Here is an 18,884-nt window from a genome sequence, read left to right as displayed (position 1 = left end):
TCAAAACATGAAGTTAAAATGCTAAATTATATGAAACAGAATGCAAACAAATACTGCTAATATTCAGAAAGAGGTAAGAGCTATACAATTTTAAGTCATCAGGACTATGAAGGATCAGATCATAAATTTTATGAGGGCAAAAACTCATCCATCATATCTGCTTTTTCTTTTTCTTTTCTTTTCTTTTTTTTCCCAGATAGGGTCTCCATGATGCACATCTGCTTTCAAACTCATGAGTTTGAAAAGTTCAGGGATCTCCTTCCTCAGGCTTCCAAGGAACTGAGACAATAGGCATATACCATCATCCTCAACTTCGTCATATTCATTTTTTGTTTATTTGTTTGTTTGTTTCTAGGGATTAAACCCACGGCACTTAACCATTGAACCACATCCCAAGTATTTTTTTATGTTTTATTTTGAGTTAGCTTCTCACTAAGTTGCTTAGGGCCTTGCTAAGTTGTTGAGGCTGGCTTTGAACTTGTGATCCTCCTGCCTCAGCCTTCACTGGGATTAAAGGTATGCACCACTCTGCCTAGCCTCATGTTCACTTTTAATTCCTAGAACTTTAAAAAATAAGGATTATGTCTCAAAATATACTTGTTGTATGGGTGAATAAAAGATGGGTGAATTAAAGTTAGGAGATAGACTTACAAATGGGTATTATTTGGATTGACAGGTAAATAGAAAGCAGCTCCCCCCTGATTCCAGATGAGATAAAGAACAGGGTATATTTCTGGGATAGCATATAAAAAATATTTATACAGGTCAAACCATGAGGCAAAAATCCATTTTTCTTCCAAATATTTCCAAATTATGCACGAATTGATAATAGCCTAAGACTGGCTGAGGTCAGAGTAATTGCCATTTAATTGGCTTCAAATATAGTAATGATTATGATAATGTTGATGCTGAAGAGACTTAATAGGCCTAGAGTCTAAATGTCTAAGCGAGTAGAGAGGTGTCCATGGGAAGTGGGGGTAGAGAGGGAATAATTATAGAGATCGCAGCTTGGGAATCACCAAGTTGTGAAGAAATCTGGCTTTCGGAGGAAACTACTAGAACAATAAAATTAAAGAAAAAAAGAGGGGACTCAGCAGAGAAAGAAGAAGTGATGTGTGTTCCAAAATTTATACGTGAGGGAGCAGCTTAGATCCTGAATATTAATTGGATAATCTAGAGAAAAGCTGTTAAGCAAGGGCTCAGGTGGCCTTAAGAAAAATACTTATTATAGCTGAGAACTGAGAGAGAGAGAGCCCAGTAAATGGACTTGACTTCCTAAGTGGGCAATGTGCTGTCTTGAACTGAGACACAAAACTGAAGTTAGAACGGCAGCTAGATCTAACTAGAAACATATACTGAGTTAAGCTGTGTAGTGTACATTATGTCATTTTGACATATTGTGCTCCTTAAATTCTCCACATCCCCAAGATACCTAGAGACTTTAATAGTCCAGGCATATTAAAATTATGATTAAGTAGCCTATGTAGAAAAGACTTCATAGATGAAAATTTAATACTCTGAGCTAAACAGAATAGAGACTATGACCCCAGAAACAAACAATCTCTGGAGAAATCGGTTGATCCCAGGGCAACTGCGAACAACCTCTGCCTTTGGGTGTGGCCATAGGTCCCATTTCATCCTAGACTGTCATCCATAAAAGAAGAATAATTTACAAGGGAACCTTTTAAAAGAGTAGAAATCCTATAGCTCCTGTCAAAGTTCTCTAGAATGCTTGCTGTCCCTAAAACCATTTCCATGTTAACTTCTTTTAATGGTATGATTCATATTTGTGTCAACATCAAAAAGCATTTCAGCTGAAGTAAGGTAAAAAAAAATAATAATTTCACAACATGGATAATCTGCTGAAGCCCATCACACCTAAGGGTCAGGTATTATTAGGCCTGAGCTGTGCAATCTACTTGGGTCATGCTCGGTGGGAGTGGCAGGTCCCCGATATTTGTTCTAGTAGCCACAAAGACACACTGGCTCTCAAAAAGCACAATCTGCCATTCACTTAAGTCTGGTTTGCCAGGAAGCCCAAGGATGGACTCCCCACTAGTGCCATCAGGCTCAGGGAATTTGGCTAGCACCAGGCCCCTCAGACTTCTGCCAGCTAATTGGCTTTGGGGAAGCCGCTGACCTACTCTCCACTGAGTGGCTTTTGTGAACCTGGAACCCAGCCTGCCTCTCATCATTGATCAACCTTGGCCAAGCCAGCTGGCTTGTTCCTTTGCAGACAGCTTGCCTTAGGGAAGCTGGTTGGTGGCTCCTCAACCTACTAAGCGGGAGAGAGAGAAACATGAGTGTACTATAGAATGATATCTCAAGGAAGGACCAGTGCTCACTTTCAGTTGAAGGAGACTTAGGGATGAACAGAACCGTGTCTAATATATAACACAGAAGGAGCTGAAACTGCACACAGTGTTAACCAAAAAGGTAAAAAGTTAGGAAGGGGGCCCAAATGAGCACTTCATTAAAAAAGGCTAGGTTCAAATGTATACCGGAATTCCTTGACATTAAATTTAAGCAGGACATCATAAATATCAATACATTGATGTATTTATTTGTGACAAAGAACAAAACTCTGTTGTTTGGAGACAGGTGGGGAAAAAAAATCCACATTGGAGTCTTAAATGCTCTGGCCTCTCCGCCTCATCCCTTGCCACTTACTGTGCTGTCACTGGACTTCGAATGCCTGAGCAAATGTTGAAGCAGGTTTCCCTCCCTTGGGGCTAAATCCATAGGGATTTTTGTATGATTCCAAAGGAATAAAAAGTTTGTACCATATTAGCTAAACGCCGGATTCCTATTTGAAGTTCGCAAATGGAAAAGACAAATGGGGACAATCGAATAAATGATTAACTTTTAGTAGTATTCCAAGTAAATCAGGAGGAAGGGAGCTAAAATACCTATTTCTTATAATTTCAGTCTCTGTCCTCTGTAGCACTCATGTGGGGAAGGGAAATTTATTTAGTTGAAAAAATTCTTTGTGTTATATTTGGTTAGCTCATGCATTCTAATGCTCATTCTAATGCAATTGTGATTTAAATATATATCTCCAGGAGGACACAGGGAACATATGATCCATGAACCCAGATGGATTATAAATAGAATCATGGACAAATGTTTAAATGTAAGTATTTTAATTATCACCATTTATAAAATGGGTAATGCTATAATACCTGTTATGGTTTTTATATGAGGTGTCCCTCCAAAAGCTGTGTGTGAGCCAGTGGAAGAATTTTCAGAGGTGAAATGATTAACTCAGAAGACTTACAACCTAATCAGTAGATTAATCCACTGATGGATTAACTGGGTGGTAACTGTAAATAGGTAAATAAACCCCAAGACCATGGCTTTGGGGTTTATATTTTGCCCCTGGTGAGTGGAGCTTGCTCTCTCTGCTCCCCGATTGCCACATCCTGCGCAGTTTTCCTCTGCCACACCTTTCTACTATGATGTTCTGTATCACCTCAGGCCAAAAGCTTGGAGTCAGCCAACCATAAATTGAACCTCTGAAAACAAGAGCCAAAAGCAACTTTTCTTCTTCTGAATTGTTCTTGTCAGGTATTTTGGCCACTGTGATGAAAAGCTGACTAAAACACCACCCAAGTGTCACGCTACAGCCACATCCTCAAAACATTGAGGCAGATGATGCTCAAGTCAGTGAATCAAATTCATCCCTCCCTACAAAGTCACAACTTGGAAGAAATGTTGCTCTGAAAACTTTTCCTAAAAACTGAGCCACAGCATGAAACTATGCCACAAGGCAAAAGTTTCTTCCATGTTCCTATTTGTATTTATCAAAATGCCTTAACCTGTTTGACAAAAACATAGATCCCTTCAATAGAATTTGTAGGAATTCAACACCTTGAGCATTGCTGATGTTTATTCACATTGTTTGTAACTGTTAAGTTATTCCAAAGTTGACTGGGGGTATAGCTTAGTGGTAAGAATGCTTATATGCATGAGGCCCTGGGTTCAATCCCAAGTGACACAAAGTAAACTGGGGTTAAAAGTTATTTCGAAAGTTTTATTGGGAGAACAAGAATCTCAGAGTGAGAAATCAACATAAAAGATCTAGTCTCATCCTAATATGAAACTTGAACTTGTTCCCTAAAATATCTCTCACAACACCGGGTCACTTACTGCCTTCCCACACAGTTCACCTATTTTTGGACATAAGGTGAGGAACTTGAAGCACTGAAGAGAGTCCTGGTTCAAAGAAAAATATCTGGAAGGTACTAATTAAACTTTTAAGAGCTCACCATCTCAGGATGTCCACAGCCTATGAAGAATGCCACATCAAATGTGTATTAGAATATTCCTATAGTTCACAGGGAGAAACTGTATTACACAAATACAGAGTGAGTATAGGCAGCAGATCAAAGCACCTGCTATGAAATCTAAACTTCCTGACGTACCGGGAGAAATTCAGCAAGTATTACTGTCATGGTTTGGTTCCAGTATGCCCCCCCATAACCTTGTGTTGAAGGTTTGGTCCCCAATGTAGCAATATTCAGAGATGGGGATTTGGGGAAGGGACCTCATAAGTGGATTCACCCACTGATGGACTCACATCTGAATGGAAAACTGGGAAGGGGTGGAAACAGCAGGAGGAAGGATCTAGTTGAAAGGAGTGATGTATATTTCAGGACAACTCCTTACCCCTAGCCTCTTTCTTGGAATTTTGGCTGCTGTGTAGGGAGCGGCTTTGCTCTACCTTGCTCCTTTGCCATGATATTCTGCCTCACCACAGCCCAGTAACAATGGAACCAGTCAACCACAGAATGAAACCTCTGAAAGCAGGAGCCAAAATAAATCATTTCTCCCGTAACGTGATTTTTCTCAAGTGTTTTGTCACAGTTGTGAAAAGTTAACAAACACAAACATAATCTCTCTAAGCTTTATTTCCTCTGTAAAGTGGGGAACTATCTACTCCTCGGGGGTCATTGTAAGGATTAACTAAAATAAAAATCCAACTAAAGTACACAGCCTAATGCATATTAAACTCCCAAGAATGTGTTATTAGTCTTACCTTCAGAATCTTGGCTATTCATTTTGAAACAGACTATTCAAGTTTCATATCAACGAAACATGAAAAAGTCACCATCCACTAATGCAGTATCTGTACATGAAATAACTTTTTGTGGCACCTTAAATACATTCCCAAATGGCTTAATGTCAAGACAAAGCTCACAGAGAAGTTGCTCTTTGCTATTGCTTATGTGATAACTTGGGAATTTTGTTTAATGCTCTGCATTAATGAGGGAACTTCTTAGAATAATATTACAACAGAGAGTGCAAGAAATACCAGTGAGGTCAACGCAGTTCTATTAACTGTCATCTAACACAGAAATATTTTCCTTGAATACCATTAAAGCTTTCTCCTTTTCTTTGTTCTGCTTTTTGAAGGCAGTAGGAACCCAAATTTTGCTACCAATAATTTCTGTTTTTGACTTGGCAGCATAATGATACTGTGAAGAAGAAAAAAAAAATCACCTTGGCAATGTCTTCTTCAGACATTTTTTTACAAAAGAGATTTTGTTCCGAATAAATTAAGAAGCAGGTTCTTTATGTAAGCAAAAACAAATCCACTTGTTCCTAAGTGAACTGAGTCGCTTTATATTTTTTAAAGGGAGCCTACCTGGAAAATGCTACACCCTTTAAATGACCATTTTATTAAAATGGGAAATATGAAACAGAAGGGTAATTAGACAAGTAAGTTGCTCTTTGCTACCCCTGCTGATAGGGTAAACCCAGAAGACTCTCAGAGTTCCCACTGCCATACAGAAATCAGGACTCAAGCTGTGGTTGCAGCAAAACAGTCCTGAGATAGTTTTTCTTTATATCCTGGGGGCTCAGGACAACTGGCTAGAGAGAGAATAGCAGCTAAATGAGTAAATGTATAATTTGTGCTCTCTTTCATGTATATGAACACACACACACACACACACACACACACACACACACCTGCCATTTCTAAAAGATAGAAATAGGACATATATCCTATGGGTTGTAATGAGATAGCTCAGAATAGACAGATAATCCTCTACTGTGGAAGAAGAGAGGTTGCCCGACCCTCCATATTCCTACCATTTCTTCTACTCAAAGATTTCCTAAATTTTAAGTCAGTCCTATTAATCCATGAGTCAGAGAAAAAGTTAAGGACCTTCTATTGCACAGAGACAGGAAATTCTTGATGGATTTAAGACATCAGGCCTAAGGATTTAAGTTAGACATGGAAGACATGATCCTTTTCAGTGTCTTCAACTTTGTCACACTGACCTCCCAGCTCCTGATACAGACTTGAACTCACCATCTATGAAAAATACTCTGGGCCACTTACTGATCCACTGAAGACCTTTCCTGCACTGATCTCCATCATTATCTGTGTCTTCAGAGGCTCCATTAAACTCCAGGTATGGGGCCAGTTTCCTCAGACTGGAATGCTAAGACCAATTCCCTTCTGAATGTCTACAACATATATATATATATATACCTCAGGCTTAATCTCCCTGCTTAGACCCATTAATTTGGCTGATTCCTGGAATCTCCAGTACCCTTTCCTAATTCCAAACCCAAATAACTATTTCCAGTCACTAATGAGATGCGTGCATGTGATCCCAGTATGGAGCAGAAAAAAATTCCTTATTTTGCTGAGGCTACATCAAGCTTAATAAAGATAGAGGATAGACCTAGGAATGTAACACACCTGACTTTCAATTCTGTCCCTTCTTTGTCTACAGTGAAACTTGGGACAAGTCACTAAAATTCTCTGAACCTTGCATTCCTTATATGCTTAGAATCAAACACCCAGAGTCCCACTTTTCTGTACTGAATGTGATTGTTAAACATGAATACCCTGTATCCTTTCCACATTAAATAGTGACTTACTGCAAATGCTGATTCCCAACCTGTTTTTAGGTTGGGAAGGATCACAGTTCTAATATATTGTTCCAATTTTCTACCTGGAATCTGAAATTAATATTTTTAGACTTTTAAAAGTAGAGAAGTGGTTGGGCACAGTGGTGCACACCTGTAATCCCAGCAGCTCAGGAGGCAGGAGGATCATGAGTTCAAAGCCAGCCTCAGCAAAAGAGAGGTGCTATGCAACTCAGTGAGACCCTGTCTCTAAATAAAATACCAAATAGGGCTGGGGATATGGCTCAGTGGTTGAGTGCCCCTCAGTTCAATCCCTGGTACCAAAAAAGGTGGGGGAAAATAAGTATAGATAGCATTGATCACTTCTGTAATAGAAACACTTTGAAGATGTCAAATCATATATCAAAATCAAGGAGGGATATCTATAAATACATAATAACTATGTTATTTAACAACTTATTCCTCCCCATAGCAAATATTTACAAGGCATTTAAAATTAAATAGGCTTTCTCATCTCTCCTGCTATTGTCAAGATTTTTATTTTAAAAATGTAATAACAGAACTTCAAATAAAATTTGACTAATCCATGAGATTTCAGATGCCCACAGAAATAAAACTATATTGACTGTACCTCAATACATTGGCAGAGATGGTAGGTAGAAAATGTGAGGAAATAAAGAGTGAACGTTTTTCAAACACAGGCAAAATATATAATCAATACTTCAATTCCTAAGTATTTACATACCAATTAATTGCTCTACTGCTTCTTCAACCCTCACTTAACTCTGATATATACAATATTTCCTGCTAAGCTACAAAAGTAAAAAGTTTATGGAGTTGTCAGTTAAGAAAAAATTTATAAAATAGCGAGAGTCACAATCCATGTCTATCAAACCACAGTTTATGTTACAGTTCCTCCATCATCATCATCATCATCATCATCATCATCATCATCATCTTCTCTATGGTACCTTCATGTCATATATTAGTATGGTGTTTCTGTAGGCATTCTGTCATTTTAAAATATAACTGGCATGATTACAATATAGAAAGAATATAGTCCGTTTCCCTGCACATATAGAAATGGAGACTCTTAGAGCCCAATGGACCTGCTAAAAATCACAGTGCCAAATAGTGGAAAAATTGGAATTAAAAGCTAAGGCATAATATTTTGCCAGACCTGTGGGTAAGCTCAATTACTCTTTGTTGAGATTTACTTAAATTTATTTCTACCCTGTGATTTTTCACCCCCAAGTGGGCTGCTGCTGTTTCTTCCTTCTCCTTTTCCTTTTCAGATAAAGGAATAAATTCTTTCTGAAGCTAAATCACTAGCTCAAAGCATTCTTCACCTCTAACATTGTTGGTGAAAACTTGTGCTTGGGCTAAAGTCCCTTTTTCTCTTTCTATGCTGTTGTTTTTCATCATTTGACAGAAGGTCACATATTGAAGAGTAAATTTCTGAACAAATTTTCACTTATTGATGTACTTCTGTAAAAAAAACTTTGGAAAGAACCTTGGAGGTCACTAGGGCTGTCAAAGCATAAAAAAATAAATTTTATAAGACCTTGATCTGATATCTATGATACCCAGATTCTAACTCATCCTATCTCCTGGTCACCATGTCTCGGACTCAGTGTCCACGCTGGAACTCTGTTTTTACCCCAATAGGTTTCATTAAACAAGTTCAGCTTAGAGAAGTTACAAACTTGACTCTGGTCCAGGGTTTGCATCTGACACACAGATCAAAATTAGCTGACTCTTATTGTCTCTGGCAATAGTAGCTAATTTTGAACTGGTCCTCACTGTAGGTTACATGGCATGGTAAAAACCTAACCTGTAATATCCTGTGTGTTTATTTATATGTATCTTACTGGAGACTGAACCCAGGATCTTCCACATGCTTTGCAATGCTCTACCACTGAACTATGTGTCCAGCCCCACACAATATTTTATCCAATATTCACAACACTTCATTTGTAAATACTATTATTGATATCATCATATTATAGATGGTGAAAAATGAAGATCAGAAAAGTCAAGTAGCAGTTTCTTAAAGACAAGCAGAGGGCTGGTGATATAGCTCAGGGATACAGTGCTTGCCTCCCTTTGGCAAGGTCCTGGGTTCAATCCCTGGTTTTGCATTAAAAAAAAATAATAAAGGCAAGTAAATGCCACACTTTTTTGGCACAAAATAATTAAACTGGTCCTTTCTGTAGCCTGATTCATCTACATTTTTCATGGAAGCTGACTGAGCTAAGGAACGGACAATGTTATGCTTAAATGTAACCCTTTTGCTCACCTGCAATAGTTTAGGAGAAAAACACTTGAGTTGCCAAAGTGAAACCCACTGTGCCAATAAATATCAAAATGTCCTTCAGTTCTCTGATCAGTGAATCCTATACCTACATAAAATAATTATTGCTTTCATAAAATGTCCCTGTTTGCTACTGACAAAGAGAAAACTGAACCAGTATGTCCTATAGTAGCCTTTAAATAACCAAGGAGAGAGATCAAAATAAAAATAAATCTTGACCAGATTTATAGGGACACCTTGATTAGTTCTTGTTTTTCCCTTCAAATAAGCAATACCTGAAAAAAATGAAAAGGGAATGTTGAGACCAGATATCAAGTAATAGATGGGTTTTCTCTGACATACAGTATGGTATAATGCTGAAAAAATAATGCCGGCCCATCATTCGTGACGTTTACCAGCAAAGTAGAGCAGGGAGAAAGATGAGGGCATGTTTCAGGATGCTGAATGGTCCCACCACTTGGACTTGAATGAATTATTGTTTGCTAACAGCACTTCTGAAAGTTTTGTGATGGTGTGACATTATGTTGTTTTCTCCAACACAACTGTCCATTGAGAGATTTTGTTTGGTTAGTTTGGTTTTCTAGGATTTTTGTTTGTTTATTTTGATTTTGCTTTAACAGGTAATAAATTTTTAATTGAGCGCTTGCCTACCATGTGGGAGGTCCTTGGTTTGATTCTCAGTAGCACATGCGCTCATGCGCACGCGCGCGCACACACACACACACACACACACACACACAAGCTCAAGTTAAAAATGCTAACATTAAAATCAAATATCATTCATTCATTCAGATATTAATTCTGGTGCTGGCAAATGAGAAGGCGTAACTAATAAGAATTTAATTCTGCACTTGGAGATACAACTGGAATTTGCCCACTAAGCCATCACTTCCCTTTCACGCTCCAAACTGCACTCAGCTTCTCAAAAGGATATGCCTCAATTAGGAGAAATGCCACTCAATATAACTAAGAATTATTATTTGTAAAATGGGAAAGGTCTCAGCTTTCTATAAACCACCTTTTTAATGAAAACTTCATTTCCCTCAGGCAGCCCTTTATCTAGGATGCATTTGGCGAGTTGAATAAAAATACCTGTGAAAGGAAAGAAGGTTCCCATCAACGCTGTTGAAATCTGATTTCATTTCAGATTCTAGAACTAATGCTGTTTTTTTGTTTAAATAGATTTTGTCTGTCAATTTCCAGACCCGCTGTGCCATCAGCCTGTATGGACTGCTGTGGTCAACACGGGGGTTGTAGCAGCAAATTTTATTATGGACTGGTAATTGAATTGAACAGGTTTACATTTGAATAGATTTACTACATCATGATCTCTGACATACTGCGTGGGACTGAAATCCCTCTACATCCATAAAGATACGTGTAAGACGGTATCATTCTCTCCAGGCTTAGAAAGCAAGTCTTGGGCCAAGGAGATGGCCAAACATAATTGTGCATTTATATGCAGGGTGTAAAGCAATATTTCACTGCATTTTTTTAAGTACAAAAGAGAAAAGAATATACCATCTTTACTCATAACTAGCCCAACCTTTCTGTTTGGAGGACGAGGAAGTGAGGCTTAGAGAACTGAGATTTTGCTCTCCAAGTGGGCAGAAACAAGTAAAGGAAAATGAGTTATTATTTGAGCATATCAGAAATGGCAGCAATTCCCTGGAAAACAGATCCTCTAAAGGCTTGATAACAGCAACTGAAGAGGTGTGAATTATAGATAAGCAGAGCCCCGTTTACTTTCACCAACAATGTTTAATTAAACATAGTTCACACCTCTTCATTCACTCTTGCCACCCTTCAGGAGTGCTCCTCTTAAAAGCTACAACTGGAAAAATTGTTTAATTTTTTTATTCCTCTGTTTAGACTTAGAAGGACAACCAGGTGAGTAAATTACAGTGGTAAAATAAAACTAATCAAAAAAAATCTATCTTCCTAGAAATAAAATGGAGTTTCCATGTACTTTAGTTTTTTCTTGGGGGCGGAATTCCAAATCTAGAACATCTTCATGTAGGATATATATATTGACAGATTTTATTTATAACATTTAAAACAATTGATTTGATTTAAAAAAATCATCATCCCTCAACTTTCAAGAGTTTGAAATGGCTCTTAATTAAATTTTTCTTAAGAATAAGTCTAGCCTAAATCTCTGCTGCCTAACAAAGTAGCAATATAAATATAATGAAGACCAAAAAGTGCCTACCACTTATTATTACATTCTGAATTAGATTTTGTTTTGTGTGAGGCTGGGGTCAACTCTACATTCTGAATTGCCCTTTGCTCATCACCCTGAGACGTGGTTTAAGGCAGTAGCTAAGAAAGTTTTCTACCTCAACCATAATAAGCAATTGCCATCATTGTAACTAAAAGGAAACATTTTTGTCTTATGGGTTAGATTGTCGTTGAGTTTTATGTATGTGTGTGCCTTTGTCAATAATGGTCCTTTGGTTATTTTCATATAAATTCTCACTAGTGAGAGTAACAGAGTTGGTCTCCTCATTTTTATATCACTGGCACCTAGAGTAGCCTCTGGCACATGGGAGGATCTTAATAATATTTAGCAAACAGAAGATATATGTGAAACATGTTAACTGTGAAAAATCCTAACAGTGCCAAAGGATCCCCGTCCTCATATTTATTCACCAGTGTAAACTTCACACCAATCTTCATGTTTCCCTCTTTTTTCCTCTCCATGCCTATACCAACACAGTGTAGTACCTTCTCCAAACTTTCTGCTTTCCATATCCCTCTCCGCCACCCCTATAGACATACATATAAACTGAGTCATCCGTGGGACAGTTTGCATTTTACTTTATCTTTTGCTTGATAATGGATGTTGATCACCTTTCAGGATGCTTTAATTATAAAGTTATATGTTTGTTTATAGCTCTTTTTTCAAGAGGTAAGCAAAACTGAAGAAGAATTCAAGAGGGTCTTCATTGTTCCTAGTAGACAAATAAGAGGTACACAGACATGGTATAAATTCCATGTACTGGAATATAATCTAATCCACTAATCCTTGTATGTCATAGCACACAGGAAATTGGAACTGAAAGAAACTGGATAAAATTATGAGATCTCTAGTAATAACACACCCAAAGCTCAAGTTCAAATAACACTTGGGCCTATGTGGACTTAAAGGTATAAAAAAAAAAAAAATGAGGATATCCAGTGACAACAAAATATACCTAATAAGGTAAATTGCAGGAACAAAGCATATTTTATGATGCAATGGTATTTATATTTTATTAACCTAATTTTTCAAACTTTACCATATTTTTTCTTTGTTACTTACAAATTATCATATTTATCTTAAACTCTGGTAAATTTTCTGAAGAGGAGGAAACAGAAAGGTCTAAATGCAATATGTAAAATGCATATATCCAAAGCACACAGAGACACATTAAAAAAATAAAAGACTAATAAGTAGGTCTTTTAAAGAAAAAAACAATTTTTCTCTATCTCCAAGCTGAAATGTCAGTCTTGATAAACATGCTGAAATATACAAATATTTCAGGTCCTTGGATGTGTGGAATAGGTGAAAGGCATCCAGAAATCCATGGGTTCAGTTCCTGGCACCACCTGTTACTAACTGGGTAAGCTTAGGCAAATTGTTTAACATGGGATACATGTTCATTGTTCATATTTTGTGTCTGTTGTTATCTCTGACTGAAAACAAATGGAAAGCCATTTTAATATCATATCACAAACCCTTTTTAGTAGAAAATAGGTTGGAAAAAAAGAAAGAGTATTTAAAACCCAAGATTAATTTTTTTTTAAAATATGTGAACCATAGCTAAACTATGGAATCAGGCTAGGTTCCCTTTAACAGATGAATGGATTTAAAAAATTGTATTAAATATACACAATGGAATATTACTCAGCCTTAAATAAGAATTAAATTATGGCATTTGCCAGTAAATGGATGGAACTAGAGAATATGATGCTAGGCAAAATAAGCCAATCTCAAGAGAATCAAAGGCTGAATGTTTTCTCTGATATGTGGATGCTAATTCACAATGAGGGGTGGGGTGGGGGAGAACAGAGGTACTTTGGTCTAGACAGAGAGGACTGAAGGAAGGGGTGTATGAGGGTAAGAAGGATAGTAGAATGAATTGGACATTACTATCCTATGTGTATATATGATTACATGACCAGTATAACTCTACATCATGCAGAATCAGAAGAATGAAAAGTTATACTCCATTTATGTATAATGTGCCAAATGCATTCTACTATCAAGTATAATTAATTAGAACAAATCTTACAAAATCTATGAACCTGTTGATGACATAAAAAGCAAAAAGACATCAGTTGATTGTTTGTCTTCATCTCTTTCCTTCTGCAAACTGTAAAGTAGACAAGACCAGGACTGTGAAACATACCTTGTGTGTTCAACTGCAAATCAGATGTGTCCTACCTTGTCCTTCTGGTTAATGTCAAGCAGTTAGCGATGACGTATCAGAAAGTTTAGGGGCCAAGAAGGCGTATTGGGTACTGCTACCCCATCTTTTCTAGTTTTTCTAAAATTAGTGGGATTCCCTGTACCTCCAAATCCCATCCCTCCAAACCTAAAGCACAGGGACATTAATGAAGTGCCTTACCTTCTTTCAGCATGCCCACTTTTAGACACTTCATGAAGCGGCAAGCCTGGCAGGATTTACGTCTGCGCTTTGTGATTTCACATTCGTTCGTGGCAGGGCAGCTATATTCTATATTACCTAAAACACAAAGTTGGAAGAAAAGAAGCTGTTAGACTTGCAAGACCCTGGAGATATTAGCATCCCCAAGAAATTGTCAACTCTGTCACTTCTGCTCCCTCCTTCCCCCAAAGTCACAGGAGTTTCATCTTGTTGGGAACATAAGAAATGACATGAATCTGGATACTGTGCTACTACCAGTGAGGATACATTGCACAACTAGGGAGCATATGATGAAGCTCTTCAAAAACTTAAGTGTAAAATCAGGATTTTATGATAACAGTCTTCTTTGAAATTTCTTTTGGATCCTAAATTTCTGGAAGATTATCACTTTGCATGGGTGGACTCAGGAGAGGATCACTAAGCAAAGTCCACCTGAGCAAAGCACACTGATTTAGAACCTTTGGATACAAAGGTGACTGGCACTTTCATGCATCAGACTGATTGTTTTCCTGACACTGAACAACATAAACTTCCCAGTGCAAAATGATCAGGAGGTTAATGCGGAGCTATATGGCAAGCTCCTACAGGCAAGGGACAGGGATTACATAGTTCTACCTGCAAGACTTACTAGCTACCAGAGCCATAAAATAAATTCTTTGCTCAGTAAATGTTTAGTGATGATGATGATGATGGTGGTGGTGGTGGTCATCATTACTGAACATCATCATCGGGTTTATTACATAAATTGCATAATTAATTTCAAATGCTTAAGCTCCTTGAAAATGTAATAATTAAGAATAAACCACTATGAAGTTATATTCCTAATATTAGACTTTGCATGACTTGCGGCAGTGCCTACACATTTCAAATGATAAATATGCAATCAGAAGAAGATCCAAACTTCAAATATTTCCTAGTCTGAGACAATTCCAGTATATGAGAGGTGCTCTGGGCTGCCCACAGCTTTGTAAAGAAACTGCCTTTAAAATAAAGCTTCTTTGCCCTATCAGGTCTGTCACATAGTGCTTGAAGGTCTTTCGCTACTTCCTAACCCTTTCCCCTTGTGATTAAGTGCATTAGTATCTTAATGAAAATGCATTCTGTTTATTGCCCTCTTGGGAAGGGGGAGGTCATCACACCAAATGCATAAATTGTCATCAGAGACGGTCCGAGCATAATTGCAATTTTGCTGCTCCGTGTTTGCAATACTCAGGGTCCCTCCAAGTCCCCTGAAACATGCGCAGATTCTAGTAATTAGCATAGAGTCTGCCTGGGACCACAGCATTGATGAAATATTTCAGAGTTAATCACACTTTGTAAACACTGATTTATATTGACTACCTTTCTCCAGACTGATGGCTCCTCATTAAATATCACATTAGTGGATTGCAGGATTGTACAGACTCAACTACTCAGCAACTGCTAATTCAACAGGAAGGAATACCTAACCACTTATAACTAGTGAAAATTGGTTAAGTATGCATGACTTAAAAAAAAAAGACTGTGCATTATAACTGGAGATAAAACTGACTAAATTAGCATGCTAATTTAGAACACATAATAATAAAAACAACTGCTTTTAACATGAGGTTAAATAATAAAACTGATGTTAATCCATAGACAAAAACGTTGACTATCAAAATATTAAACGTTGACTTTCTCCAAAATATTAATAATGTTGCACTCACTGAAATCTAAGAATAAGTCAAAGGAACCATACTTGCTAGGTCATGCCTGAAAATAAAAGGATTTTGAATCTGAACATCAGATGAACCACTCTTCACTGCAGAGATCCTTAAACCATTCCTGAAAATTTATTTTGCATCAAAAGACTCTTGCTAGTAATTTTCTAAGGGTTAATTAGTGTACCACCAGCAGATCCTTTCATTCTTTATGACATTCTCTATATTTATTTAAAAAGAAAACTGGGCCTTTGCCGTCTTAGGAAAGACCGAACAATGACTGCTTAGAAGGACCAGAAAGAAGAAAACCTGTTTGCTAAACAGCAATTATTTTTCTTTTGTGCCTAAAACAGTGGTATAAAGTAATACTTTGTCCACTTTCCCATTTGGAGGCATGAGCACTGGAAAGTTCTTACACAAGCTGGAAAGTTCTCCTAGATGACCTACCACCACAAATAAACACAATCAACTTTCTTTCCAAACTAGTACCTCTACCTCCTTAGAAATTGTATCTCCATCCTTCACATCAAGGCACTTCTGACAGAAATATAAATCAAGCATGAGTGATCTCATCCCTGAATCAGGACAGCTACCTCCTCCATTCTGTCCCACTCTGACCATGCTGCACACTGTTATCTAGTTCCTCTCACTATGACTTTTCCATCATATCACTGCCCCAATTTAACAAAAAAATCAATATGGGACTCGGGGTATAGCTCAGTGGTAGAGCACCTGTCTAGCATGTGCAAAGCCTTTGGCTCATTCTCTACCACTGCATAATAATAATAGTAATGATAATAATAATAATAACTTCTTGAGAGACTGAGGCAGGAGAATAGTGAGTTCAAGGTCAACCTGGACAACACAGCAAGACCCTAAACCAAAAAAAAAAAAAAAAAAGTAGAAAAAGAAAGATCAATCGATTCCTATGCCCTCCTGAATTAAATATAAAATATTAGACTATCAAACAAAGTTCTCTCCCAATCCAACTCTCATCTACTTTTATAGCAATATTACAATTATTACCTCAGATGAACTTTCGGGTGCAGTCAGTTTGATTTGTTCTTTTTTTTTTTTTTTTGCTATGTGCCCTTCAGACATCCCTCTGAGAATGATGTCTCTCTGCCTCTTTTATCTTCTTTAAAATTATTTCTAAGGCTCCATGTTCAACTCCAATTCCAGTGAAATCTTTTATGAAAACTTCTCAGACCATCCTAGCAGAAAATGATTTCTTGGTTCTCATATCTTTTCAGGTACTCTCATCCCATAGAGATAGGCCATATTTTGTTAGACCTTTTCACACACACAGTCCACTTGATGGAGAGATGCTGGAGAACAAGGACCATTTCTCATTCCGTATTAAAATCTCCCACCAAGAAGTAGCATATAAGTGGAAGCATATACTTATAATAACATGGTATTTTCTTGTTATGTCAAGGTCATTATTATCATGAACATTTATCATGGTGCTGTAATATAGTAAGAGCCACAGGACCAAGAGCTTTGGACATCCCTTTAGAAAACAATATTAAGAAAGCTCAGAAAACCATGGCACAAATGATCAAAAAAGGTAGAGGGAAATCCAGTTTCCTGGAAATCTTAAAAGTAGCTTAGACAAAAACAATGTGGACAAAAAGGGAGAGATTATCAAGGGGAAATAAAAAATATGCAAAACCCCCTAGAGAGTAAAGTAAAAAAGAAAAAAAAATGTAAGAGGTTTTAAGGGAAATAAAAATACATCCTGATATGAACAGGGTAAGAACAAAACAGAAATGAGATTTGAAAACATAGATGAATGTATTAAAAGTGATATGTAATTTTTATGGTTTTCTAAAACTTGTTATCATTAAAAAAATAAGTGCTTTCAGAATTGGAGCTACATTTCCTAGACATAGTGGCTCTTGCCTTATAATCATAGCAACTTGAAAGGCTGAGGCAGGAGGATTGCAAGTTCAAAGCCAGCCTTAGCAACTTAGCAAGGTCCTTAGCAACTTGGTGAAACCCTTTTTCAAAATTAAAGAAAAAAGGGCTAGGGATGTAGCTCAGTGGTTAACTACTCTTGGGTTCAACACCTGGTTTTAAAAAAAAAAAAAAATTGGGGCTACACTGAAGAAATACTCAGAAGTGATTCCATGATAGTACCTAAATCTAAAAGTGACTTTGAATCATTGTGTATATTTTTTAATTTCTTCAAGAAACAGAAGGGAACGGGTAGATGCCTGTAATCCCAGTAATTTGGGAGGCTGAAACGGGAGAATTTCAAGTTTGAGGCCAGCCTCGGTATCTTAGTGAGACCCTCAGCAATTTAGTGAATCTCTGCCTCAAAATAAAAAAAATAAAATAAAATAAAAAGGGCTGGCAATAAAGCTTAGTAGTAAAACCCCCCTGGGTTCAATCCCCAGAACAAAAACAAACAATAAACGCCAGAAGGGAAATTGTCAAATAGACACATAAGAGTTTCAGATGACACATAAAAAAGTATTCTCACTTCCTCTCTGGCTACTGTATTCCATAATCCTGTAATGAAAAAGAGAAATGTAAAGGCAGAGAAATTTTTAATAGTGCCTTAAGACAAATTCTTGATGAAGGAGTTCTGCCTTATTCTTTGCTGAATCTTCAGTGCTAACCAACAAGCCTGGAATTCTGTATCCTTGGCATAGTCCACAAAGATGACATAAGACATAGCAACGAATGTGTGTAGTTTTGGACACAGGGCTGGAATGTATGGATGCACACATGCATTCTCACAAACACACAGAATATGCTTAGGAAAGTCAGTAACTTCTTCACACAGAGGAAAAGGCTTGAACTATGGAGTGAAAAATGAATAAATGACTCATTGAGTAAAGGAATCTTCCCAAAGCTACCAGAAACACAATGACATTTTTCTAAAAAATTCACTGTGAATAGTTGGAAAACACAGTGGTCCTTTATGTTTTCACAAAAAAATCTATTTTCAACTTAAGAATTCAGAAATTATTTGTGGTCGATCAGGTATTCTTCACAAACATTCTGTTTCAATAAAGTTGTCTTGACAAATAGGGATGATAACCTTGATTTCACTAAGTAATTATAGTTTATATCTTGAAAAACAAATCAACATTATTCTAAATAACTTATTTGCTGGAGGAAAACTTCTCTCATTTCCAAGCCCTCCCATTGAGTAACTTGGTTCATTGTTGCTGGCTATGATCACCCAACCCCACAAAGTCTTTGATCCATGTTAGAGTCTACGGAGATGCTGCCCTTGAAAAACCTTCCCTGTTGTTTTTTTTCTATTCAATAAAAAAAAAAAAAAAAGGCATTTTAACCTAAAAATGTGCTGCTCCAAGCACCTGGATAACAATGTTA

General features: G+C 37.2%; 1 protein-coding gene across 2 annotated transcripts in view; it reads right to left on the bottom strand.

Annotated features, from left to right (window-relative positions):
- Nucleotides 1-18,884, bottom strand: part of Esrrg (estrogen related receptor gamma) — a 217,307-nt gene that overhangs the window by 140,737 nt on the left and 57,686 nt on the right. For both annotated transcript variants that reach the window (XM_076873100.1, XM_076873099.1), the window contains exon 3: nt 13,813-13,929. In XM_076873100.1, coding sequence (XP_076729215.1) covers nt 13,813-13,929 — 117 coding nt within the window. The remainder of the gene's footprint in view (nt 1-13,812; nt 13,930-18,884) is intronic.

The sequence above is a fragment of the Callospermophilus lateralis genome, chromosome 13 (genome assembly GCF_048772815.1).
Source record: "Callospermophilus lateralis isolate mCalLat2 chromosome 13, mCalLat2.hap1, whole genome shotgun sequence".
In the NCBI taxonomy this organism is placed as follows: domain Eukaryota; kingdom Metazoa; phylum Chordata; class Mammalia; order Rodentia; family Sciuridae; genus Callospermophilus; species Callospermophilus lateralis.
This window is presented reverse-complemented; position numbering and strand designations above follow the sequence as displayed.